Source organism: Cupressus sempervirens, chromosome 8, assembly GCF_028749045.1.
Source record: "Cupressus sempervirens isolate cs-2001-9-10 chromosome 8, ASM2874904v1, whole genome shotgun sequence".
Classification (NCBI taxonomy): domain Eukaryota; kingdom Viridiplantae; phylum Streptophyta; class Pinopsida; order Cupressales; family Cupressaceae; genus Cupressus; species Cupressus sempervirens.
This window is the reverse complement of record NC_143125.1, coordinates 364,567,157-364,579,037: the sequence shown is the minus strand read 5'-3', so window position 1 is coordinate 364,579,037 and position 11,881 is coordinate 364,567,157. Positions and strand designations below refer to the sequence as shown.

The 11,881-nt window shown below is 35.7% G+C and overlaps 1 protein-coding gene across 1 annotated transcript; it reads left to right on the top strand.

Moving 5' to 3' along the window:
- Positions 1 to 1,539: 1,539 nt before the first annotated feature.
- On the top strand, positions 1,540 to 11,205 carry LOC149542839 (putative fructokinase-7). The gene is made up of 7 exons (XM_089797728.1): positions 1,540 to 2,061; positions 8,271 to 8,476; positions 8,729 to 8,941; positions 9,124 to 9,321; positions 9,469 to 9,606; positions 9,708 to 9,824; positions 10,847 to 11,205. Exons 1-7 carry the CDS (start codon positions 1,878 to 1,880, stop codon positions 10,979 to 10,981), a joined length of 1,191 nt encoding a protein of 396 aa, XP_089653854.1. The 5' UTR covers positions 1,540 to 1,877; the 3' UTR covers positions 10,982 to 11,205.
- The last annotated feature ends 676 nt before the right edge of the window (positions 11,206 to 11,881 follow it).

Sequence of the window (11,881 nt, the reverse complement as noted above, 5' to 3'; positions counted from 1 at the left end):
ACTTGTGACCTCTCTTTTCAAAAATGCAACTTATCCTTTGCAATTAGGTTGCCTCAAGAGTACAGAAGACCAACTTAGGAGTACACTCGAGATAGTGGAAATATAGACAAAAAAAAAAAAGTACAAGATGAAAAAAGTGTATTTTTGGCATAGCTGAGACAATGGAAACACGACAACATTTTATTTTGGAATGTAAAGCTTACAATGACATTTGAATCAAGTACATTTTATTATTATTGAAAACTTCATTTCAAAATCTACCAAGTAAAGAGAAATTGAATGAAATGTTTGAAAAAATAACAATATTTCAAAAAAAAAATATAAGACTATCGCTTATCTCAAAGACTGGCTTTAACTTCCTTTAACGTTAAAACTTTTCTCCTTTCATCTACTATTACCACTTACACATAGAAAGAAATATACTTTTCTAATTCACGATTTTGAGCAACTTCTCTATGGGTAGAGAATCTAATGACTTATATTATAATGAAAATGTCCACGATCTTGGGTTTACATGGCATATTGATGGCTTAGAGTAATACGTGACATCTATGATATCAAACGATCTGTATGTATGTTTATTGATAGCTTGTAGTAATATATAACATCTATTATATTAGACAACTTGTTTATGAGTCTATTTGTTACATATAGTAATATAAGATGTGTACCATAGTGTGTGACCTATATATGAATTTATTGATGACTTCTAGTAATATGAAATGTTCATGATATCGACTAGGGGAAGACGCCTAGTAGTGGTTATAGCTAATTCCGTGTGCTTAATTGAGGTACTAAATAATGTCAAAAAATTTAGGTTCTTTGTTGTTGTTGTTCTTATATGCAACTTAATTGCTTAAAGCTAAGGTTTCAACTTCTCGTTGATAACAATGCACTCTACATAAGACATTATGCATAAAATGGTCAAAAAGTGGGCCAAAAATAATGTTTACTCATACTTGACCCCATTGTACCAATAATTATTCATTCAATCACCAATAGTGGTTCACAAAATGTCGAGTAATGCTTCACAAATCTCTACTAGTGGTTCACAAATCTTCAATAATGGTTCATAAATCACTAGTAGTGGTTCACAAATGAACTAATCATGAACAAAAAAAGATTTAAAAAAGTAAAAAAAATGACCAACTATTAATGTATAAATGATTCACTACAAATGAACTAATCATAAACTTAAAAAGATTTTAAAAATTAAAAAATGACCAACTATTAACATATAAATGATTCATACTGATATATTCAATTTTTAAAATTGAGTGAACTACTAGATCGTAATTCAATATTAGATATTTTGCACATAAACATAAGACATATGATATGACCTATGTTTCATTAGGAGCACATATTCTTTACCTCCAAAGTGAAAGTGCACTAAGTTGGAGCAGAGTGCGGGAGCGTTTCTTATTCCTCGTCGATTCATGCAAAAAGAGCAGACGTCAGCAAGCACCCAGATGCATGGAGTCCTCGTAGACTTTGGATCCCTGGCCTAAAAGGACGCCCAAGGGTCGCATACGCCATAAACTGGGTATGAAATAAAATTGAGGACTGGTAATGACAGTTAGGTGAAGGAGTAGATGATGATGACGACGATGATGGTCGAACTGGGGGTGGAAGTTGGTGTCCTTTGTTGTGATCGCCGGCCGATATTGGATGCCTTACCTACATTCACCGTGAGAAACAACGATCAGCGCAACTAGGTAGAGCATCCGCACATGATACATATTATATAATCCTACACGACTTTCCAGACATTGTTCTCGTTCAGTTTGGAGCTGTGCATTTCGGGCACGAACTTCGTCACCGTTCTCTCACTCAGTGTTAAGCTCCAGTCGGCAGATCGGAAGGCACGCTACATTATGGACATGGTTTGTGTTGCTCCCACTGCGGCCTTGCAGACTGGGGGAGGGAGCTCTGCATTATGCGGGCGGGCCAAGTTTTTTAACTCCTCGACTTTGAAATTGGCTACTAAGGGCTCTGCCTCCCGCCTGGAGATGAAACCCCTGCTTCACTTGGCTCCACAAGCCCTCAAACGAGCCCCAGGTACGATGCCCATCCACTCCTTATGTTAGATCTGATTTCTATTGTGTATTGTTTCTTTTGGATTCGACCTCTTAAGCTAGTCGTTCTCTGGATCTGCAATAATGGATTTTTCTTCTTATTCTTGTAAATGTTTTCATGTGAGGCTTCGTTAATGCGATTCCATCAACTGGAGGATGGGGATTTTTTGGGTTCTAGTCGGAATTCCTTGCTTTTCTTCTGGATACACAATTAGTCCACATCTGTAGTGCAATATTCTTTGCTCTTTTGATTTGTCAGGCCGCTGCCGTTTCTGAAAATAGCAGTGTTGACTTTGTGCTGATGAGCCGCTCGATCCGTACGTGGATGTTGCAGAAAATCTAGGCTGGGAAATCAAGCATTTAATTCGAGCTGAAATTAGGACAAATTGGTGTCGGAGTTTGACCTGATGTTGTCGTGGACCGCTAGACGACCGCTCTGTATTCTACTAATGTTGCTAATAGAATGGAAAAGCCATTTCCCGTGTCCTGTGCTGTGTTCTTGAAAACCGACAATCTTCTCAAGAAATTCTTGCCATAGTTTATCATACAGGAAATCAGTTTTTCATCGGGTTACTCGTCATTGAGAGTAATTTGGGTCGCATATAATTCTGAAGTAACTTGCTTCTTTGTTCAGAATCATCAACGCTATCTATCGAAGCTTGAATTTGAGAATTGTTAGGAGTAAATATGTATTTCAAGAAGCTTAGAAACCCTGGCAATTTTATTGGAAATTCGAACTTTTAGTTGGTCAAGGGTAATCCAATCTAAACGCAAATTTTTAGTGTACTTAAAATGATATATCGAAAAGTGGCAGATTCTCAAAGAAAGAGTTTTGTTTCATACAAGTTTAGGAGTGTTGACTGATAGATTTGGGAAAAACTGAACACAAGCTGGAGTACCCACATTCTTATCAGAACTTGGGGCTTCAGCTCTATTTGAAGAGTCCTGTGATGCCATCGTCTTATATCAGACCATGACTCTTTCTTGATGACGTTCTCAAACACAGTATCAGGGATCATTTGTGTCATTTTGAGGGGTATATATATTCTCCTCCCATTTCGTCTCTTCTTCTTGTCCATATCTGGTGGTAACAGATCATCCTTTGTATTGTACCTTCAACTATTTGGATATTTGTATGTTAAAGATGATTTATGTAAGGTTTTCAGCCTTGATATCTGTGGCATCAGATCATGCTTTGCATTGTACCTCCCACTGATTGGATATTTATACATGAAACATAATGCAATTTAAGGTGTTGAGCACCGACAACTAATGGCAGCAGATCATCCTTTCTAGTCTGCCTCCAATTATTTGTATATTTATATGTAAAACCTAATATGTTTAAGGTTTTGGTGCCTGATACTGGATTCAGCTGGTAACAGGTGCATATACCCACGTAAGACCTTGATCCAAGTATGGTCTATTTATGGGCACCTTAGTAACTAGCAAATACATCCCTTTCTACATGTTCAACTGAGCTCAGAATATGTCCCATTCTGCAGGTTCTGCTGGGGTATTGCCTGGGATAGTCTCAGAAGAACCTGTGGCGTATCTGGACTGGCAATACTAGGGGTGATTCCATCCAGGCTACCAACTTTCTTTATTATTGATTGAAAAACCTGAAACAAAAGTCTACAACCTACATATTGTAACATGTAGTTTTAATTACTGACTATTGCTCTTGTACACATGTATGTATTGTACAGTGACACCCAACCCAGGTAAAAACAATCAGTGAACTGCAGTCTCTGAATCTGAACCAGCAACTTTGGTTTTGAAGTATATACATATGTTTGATCCATTTAATCTCATCTCTAGGTTAAAATATGCGTCAAACGCTGCTAAACTTTTAGTTTTTGTCAATGTACGTTGAGTTCCATTAATCAATTTGGCTTATCTACAGATAAGCATATGATCATATTTCTTTTGCTTTCTCAATGCCAGTGAGCCTGACATGTGTTGTACAAGTATTTTTTGTACAAATGGGTCTTTCTTGCTTCAAAACATAAAAAACATTTTATATAACATAATCTGATATGTGCATTTTTAGAAGCTTATCCTATAAATTCATCTTGTTTGCTTCAATTTTCAAAACACAAAAATAATATGATATGGCTTATAAGCTCTAAATATCCCTATTCAAGGGAATATGATTTTAGCATTTGCTATGCATTGTTCAAAAGCACAAGGACTTGAAGCATAAGTATCAAATTTGGGTAGCCAGACTGATGCCATTGGCAAAACCGCTATAGATAAATTATAATTATCCATATAAGTATGGAAAGTTATATGTGCAGCTCAATATGCCCTGTTTACTACCAGTTAAACATCTAAATATCTAATTGGAGAATTATGTGTACCTAAGTCACAAGTATTGCTGTAGACCTTCATCTGTAATCTGCTTTTAAGGAATTTATGGATGGTAAACTCCTGTTTTTCCATAGTAGCATGGCAGGCGATGTAATCAGATCAAGAAGTCCTCCTTGCTACAAATCAATCGCTGATCTTGGTATCAAACTTGAGAATTATGTGGACTGAAGTTTCTGGTACTGTTGTTGACCTAGTTTGTATCGTCTTTCAATAAATCGATGGTGTTATGACACCTCATAGTTATAAATCTCACAAAAGTTGATGCAGAAATTCAGAAGTTCTTTTCACTGTAAGAATTTTTATTTTTATATTTTTCCTTGATTGCATTCTCTCTACCACAAGCACTGAAATAGATTTCATGGGTGCACTGGTTTCATGGTCAACATTGGCAGGCTGTATCTCCTAATTCTGCAAATCTATTCAGGCAAATCGTCTTCAGGGTTCAAATTGTCAGGATGTCTCCTTGCTCATAGATCTTAAGCTGACAAGACTGCTTACAGAGAAACTTTACAGAAATTAATTCATAATGTAACAGGTTATTCTTAATTTTGATACTTATATTAGAAGTTTACATTCTGGAACATAAAATGTCTTCTGTATTTATACGTGATTTGTCCTTACTCTGGTGCCAGTTGCTGTTCCTAGATTGCATAGACAAATATTCAACTCAGGATAATCAGAAATGTACTTGTCAAGAACAACAATAGGACTTCTTACAACAAAAAAGAGGCTCACCTGCAACCAAGCATGAAAGAAGATTCCTTCAAGCTGCAAAACAAAAGAAATAGTTCGATAGTGAATTCTGTTGTTCTGCTTGAAAAGACATAATAACTTTTTTTTTCCCCCAAAAACAGCATGTGTCTATTTATATCACTTGCAAGGATATCCAACTTCGTGGCCAATGTACTCAAGACTTAATTAATTTGTTGAACATCTTAATCCTAATTAAGCTCAACTAATTGACCAAACAAACTATTAAGACAAAAGCTATAATACTTAATAGCTATGTTTACCCTTGTGCAAACAACATTCCTTACCGCTTGGAGAACTTTTTCTCAGACTCCTTATTTCTTTGGTTGCCCTGTATTATTTGTGAGCTGGTTGAATGACGTGGGTTTATTCTTCTGTTGTGTTTTTGCTTCTGATAGATTTGTTAGGCCATTTTGGACTCAACATTTATACTTGATTTTGTGCTGCTTGTTGTATGGTGTGGGTCATTCTTCTACTGTGTCTTTACTTCTGATGGTCTCAACATTCTACTAGGCATTGAGTAATAGAAAAGGATATCTGACAACATTATATAAATTGCAAGGGTCCTGAATTAATGGATAATTCATTCATGACTTAACTTGTAAGGGCTGCTGTAGGTAAGCCATTGAAGAGCAGAATAAAATTGTATTTATATCCTATTTTCCTTAATTCTATCTTTCTCCAAAATTGTAAATTGTTTTGATACAACACAATAAGTTGCCGATTTTAATTTTTTAACATTTGCCAATGCAAATAATATCTAGCCAATATAGTGCCAGCTACAATTGGATTTGACTGCTTGAGTTTACATTTTTGTTTCAAATTGCATGACAACAAAAGTAATATTTCTCTTAAATTCGTTGTATTCAAGCAAACATTTCTATATATACAGATAAAAGAAAAATATTCACAAATATTTGCATTTTGCTTTCATGATGTACATATTCATTTGTCTCTAATTTAAATACAGTGTATTTCAGGATGATGTTCACCAATCAGTAGATAATGTACTGAATATCAAATTTTCCAAATACAAAATCTCACACGTACTTACACCATAAACAACACAGTAAAACTCTACACATCCAGGCATGCAAATAAAGAGGCATGGCTCACCACCCAGCCATAAGTTATCATTAGAAGGCACAGAATATCAAATATTACAAACAGAAAATCTCTCACGTACTTACACCATAAAGAACACAGTAACACTCTACACATCCAGCCATGCAAATAAAGAGGCATGGCTCACCACTCAGCCATAAGTCATCATTAGCATTTAACACTAACCATCCCACAAACCTAAAGAGATCCAAAAACCACAAACCTGACAGAATCCGCTTACAAGGATACGCAAAGGAATCTAAAATCGATCCTGTTGGGTTGGGATAACACGTAGGACATCCCATGAAGCCAATTCTTAGACATAAGGGGTTTCCTACTCTTACAACACTAAAGTAACTATAACAACCAAACATGTAACCCAAAAGAAATACCAGTTTCTGCCACCAAAGCAGTCAACAAGTGGAGGAGAGGATGTCTCCGGTCACATAATTTTCTGCCACCTAAGCAGTCAACAATGGGAGGAGATGATGCCTTCAACTACATAATGTAGATTTTCCAAAACCATATCAAACTTTCTTTGGTTCCCGAAGACCTTGTCCCTCCACCATCCGCATAAGGACCAAAAAGCAACTCTCCCAAAAGTTCCAAGTCCAATAGGGTATTGAGAACCAAGGGAAATCCTTGCATTCTCTCAAAAACTAGCATACAACCAATCCTGCAAATCCATAAAAAATGAAAATCCAAGTGGGGATGAACATGAGGAAATTAGAGGCAAACAAGACTTGTAATTTTAATTCAATAAAAACTTTAATTTTCAGCCTATATACTCGAGGGACTTTCCTTTTAGCTAATGGAAAGGTAGCACATGTCCTTTTCCCTTCCTTTCTTACATGAGTTACTTTTCATCTTACTAAATTTCTACGGACTCAAAACATCCATGGGATTTCCTCTAATCCTCCACCTAGGAATTCTTTTCTAGCTAAGGTTGAAATCTGAATTTGGTTTTTTATTGGCTTATATATTTACTAGGAGATGGGTTAAGATGTGCATCTAAATGAACCTCTTATTTCCTAACCCCTAATCTCATAGCCGACTAATCATAGGGTATCTTGGAAAAAGGAAAAAAAGAATCAAGGTGTTTTGGGAAGAGAAAGTGACATTGATGTGGTAATATGGTTTTATGGATTCCCCTTCCCCCTTTTCATTTTTCTACTGCAGCTGAAATCTGCACACTCGCTATTCATATCAGTACATCCAAGTGAGATAACACGCACACAATGATAAAAAACCTTAAATATTAGATTAGCCTGCACATATATCTAAGTATGATATTACTATACATACTGAAGACATCAGAATTGGATAACAGAGTAATCATAACATGAAAAAGGTAGCATCACCCCATATTTTTAACTAGTTGTTATCTGCATTAGGTTAATAATGTTGAGTAAAATGAGCATATTAAAGATTTAAACAACACCAAACATCAATCAAAAAAATAATTAAAATCAAGAAAATATGCACAATACAATGAACTACATGGTTCATCTTTAATGGCAAAACTATTAAAGCTTCATCGTGTGGGTTGATGGATATACTGGCTATGACTACGCATTAACTGATTTGATCAATATGCTGATTTTGTATTCTGTGGATTTTTCTTTTATCGTGCCTTATGATACATTTGTTAGGCTATTTTGGACTTAACGCTCTATTAGACATGAGTAATGGAAAAACATATCTAATAACATAATGTCTGGTCTTTATCCCTGCTTCAGTACGCATTGGTGGATATTCTATACATGCATCTTTGGATCTGTGGATACGGCATACAAATATTTGCTCTAAAGTTGTCAAATATATACTGCTCTCTGGAAAATTACTACATCACAAGTGATTAGCACTGCAATATATTGTAAAATTGACTCTAGGTGGGTGACAATTCATTTCATAATGATGATCTGTTATTCTATATTTACTAATTCAGCAAATGCTGTATTTGTACAGTTGTAAAAGCGTTGGCAGAAGATAGTAATGGAAAATCATCTGACCTTGTAGTCTGCTTTGGGGAAATGTTGATTGATTTTGTCCCAACCATTTCTGGGGTGTCGTTAGCAGAAGCACCTGCATTCAAAAAGGCTGCTGGAGGAGCTCCTGCCAATGTTGCAGTTGGCATATCAAGACTTGGGGGCTCATCCGCATTTGTTGGAAAGGTAGAAGATGATGATAGTCTGAAACTATAACAAGCCAATTCACAATGAGATGTTTGGCCAATTAAATCCCTGACTGAAATGTACTCTGCACTCATAATTTGTCTCACATAAATTTTTACATTTTAAATTTTAATGTATTGAGAAAAAAGAATGTATCATATTTGTAACAGTTTAAATTAATGTGTCATTGGTCAACCTTTTAGCTGGTTAACTTTCAAGCATTTCCTTTTTTCATGGATAATCTGTGTCCAGGTGGGTGAAGATGAATTTGGATATATGCTTGCTGATATTATGAAAGAAAATAAGGTGGACCACAGAGGCATTCGTTTTGATCCTGGTGCTCGAACTGCTTTGGCGTTTGTAACATTAAGAGCTGACGGTGAACGAGAATTCATGTTTTTCCGAAATCCCAGTGCAGATATGCTATTAAATGCATCAGAACTTGATGTGGACCTTATCAAACAGGCAATGTTAAAAATCATTGATTGGAATTAGAAATTTTCATAAAATATTTTTAATTTGCCTCAACTTTTCATCAAGTTATTGATGAATCATTGATGATCTGTGTATGCCTTTGTTCTGTCATCCAATTCTGTCTAGTTCTTGACGTTGTCAATTAATGATTATTAATTAATTTCTGATTACAGGCAAAGATTTTCCATTACGGATCAATCAGTTTGATTGCAGAACCTTGTAGGTCTGCACATTTGGCAGCAATCAAAATGGCTAGAGATTCTGGTAGTTTATTGTCCTATGATCCTAATCTGAGGCTGCCATTATGGTATTCACCAGAGGCGGCTAGGGAAGGTATTTTGAGTATATGGGATGAAGCAGATATAATAAAGGTATATCACTAGGAATTTTTCTCAATATTTTACCATGTAAATTGAGGACAAATCAAATTCATCATATATATTTTGGTAAAAGTCAACCATCACTAGTGAGCAAACAGGTTAGGTTTGGTAATAATGTTGATTGGGGCTGTATCACAGGTAAGTGAGGATGAAATAACATTTTTAACACAAGGCGAAGATCCATATGATGACAATGTTGTCCGCAAGCTGTTCCACCGAAACCTTACGATGCTTCTTGTCACAGAAGGCCCAGCAGGCTGTAGATATTATACAAAGGTATGATTGACTTTGATATAATAATACCATGATTTTTTAGGTTATGATTTGGCTTTTATGATACGATAACTGAGACATGAATGTGCCCACTTAATCAACAGGATTTCAGTGGTAGAGTGGGTGGTCTCAAAGTGGATGCGGCGGATACGACAGGTGCTGGTGATGCTTTCGTCAGTGGTGTTCTTACCCAGTTGGCTTCCGACCTGACCATAATTCAGGTTTTTTCTGTTACCAGAAAAACTACACTTATATTTCATGAAAATATGAAATAATATAAAGAAAGAATTTGCATCATATTATACGGTCTTTTTTTCTAATCAAGTAAGGGCACTGTTTCTCTCTAATATTAATTTTTAGGACATTTCTTCCTGATCAAGCAGGAGAAAGCTAGCATTGCTGGATATATAATATTAATTGTAAGGCTATTTTTTTTCCTTTAATCAAGCGATAAGCGCCAAAATTGCATATCTCATATCTATGGCCAGACTATCTTATCCTAATCAGGTAAAAAAATGTATAAGGCTGTATCTAATTATTTTCAGTCACCAAAACTGACCTATTTGCTATTAAATTATCTCGACATAAGGTTTCCTGGTTTGAGTTGAAAATTGAAATTGATTCAGCTACTTATCTGGAATGCATATTGAATCCCAAGACATTCAGAAAAAGGCTAGAGAGGCACAAACGCACCTTCATTCCATATCCAAACTAGAATCTATATTTTTCTTTTAATATCATCTACGAGATTGAAAAGACATACATCATCACCCTTATTCCTTTTTGCCTCTGCCAGGAAGAAACCTGCGATCTATTTCTATTCCAATTACCATGCATAAATTCAGCAGCCATGATATAACGTCTGTTGATAGCTAGAAATAAATGCTATATTCATAGTAACAGCCAGATAATCTATCAAATAACGTCTTATTTACTGCTCAGATGGAGTTTTAAGTATGTTTTTTGTCACGCCCACCATTCCACTAAACATTTTTATTGAGTGAGATACCTTTGTAATTGTCGCTGACTATTCAGTCAACCTCTGTTTCACTGGTGAATTATTGAAAGTTTTGGATCAGAAATACACAATTTTAGTTTCAACTGAAATGAAGAATTCTGAGTTCTTTAAAAACTTCATGTTTAGCATTGCAAGCATCATGATAAAAATAAGTCTTGTTTGGACAAGGCCAGTGTTATTGATTTGTAATTCAGAACAATCTGAATTTTTTTTGTTTCCCTGCAGGATGAAACACGATTGAGGGAGACACTGCAGTTTGCTAATGCCTGTGGTGCAATTACTGTTACTGAAAGGGGGGCAATCCCAGCTTTGCCAACAAGAGAGGCAGTACTAGCAGCATTATCAAAAGTTCTTGCCTAATTATCTTGAATAAAATTTTCTGTCAGAAGTATCCCAAACTAAGTTATTATTAGATTGAATTTCCTTAATGGTCATTAAGGATTTTGGTGAGTTTGACAGTATATATTTTTGGGATAGTTGGCAATTACTGTGATGGGAACTGTGAATTTTTATTTGTTTGATTCTGCTATAATGCATTGATGTATTTTTTCTTGTGAGTTAATCGTGATTTTCTTTTCATATAACATTTGCCAAGCTGTTTCTTACCGTGTCTGAAATTTATAATTTCAGGTAGGATTTTCAGTTTTTTATGTTATAATTATCTAGCATACTTGAAAATTAGTGAGCAATAATCTACAATTCCTTTCACAATTATAGCAAAACTGGATTCATTAATATGTCTAATGAATGCGAAGAGGACTAGAATATGCACAAACTCTTTTTATTAAAAGTCGTGTAATGTTTGAATCAATAGCTAAAATTAAATCTCATTCAAAATAGAAGTAACCTGCTAGGGTTTCATGCGTCTCCTGCGTACGGCTCTCTTTCTTAGCTTTCCTTCTGTCGTCTCCATCTGTCAAACTGCATTTAGTGCGGGAGTTTTTTAGGGCTAGTTTATAATAGCCCTGGTCAGCAATGACCCAGTAGTTGATGCTGGTGTTCACGCTACTACTTTGGATAGCCATGGCGCCTCCATTGAACAAACAACCTCGCAAGTTCATCCCAAAGGTCTTTGATGAGGTAATCCTAATATTATCCTTCCTCTACAAGAATATGATGTTGCATGTGAATGGTTAGAACATCATACATTGATAGGTCATTTTGTGGGTAGAACTCCTCCTGAAGCCATGCTCAGAGAATGGGTTACCAAGAGCTGGACCTGCCTTGAAGCTTTCCAAAGCCTTACCAAAGGTTTTTTTT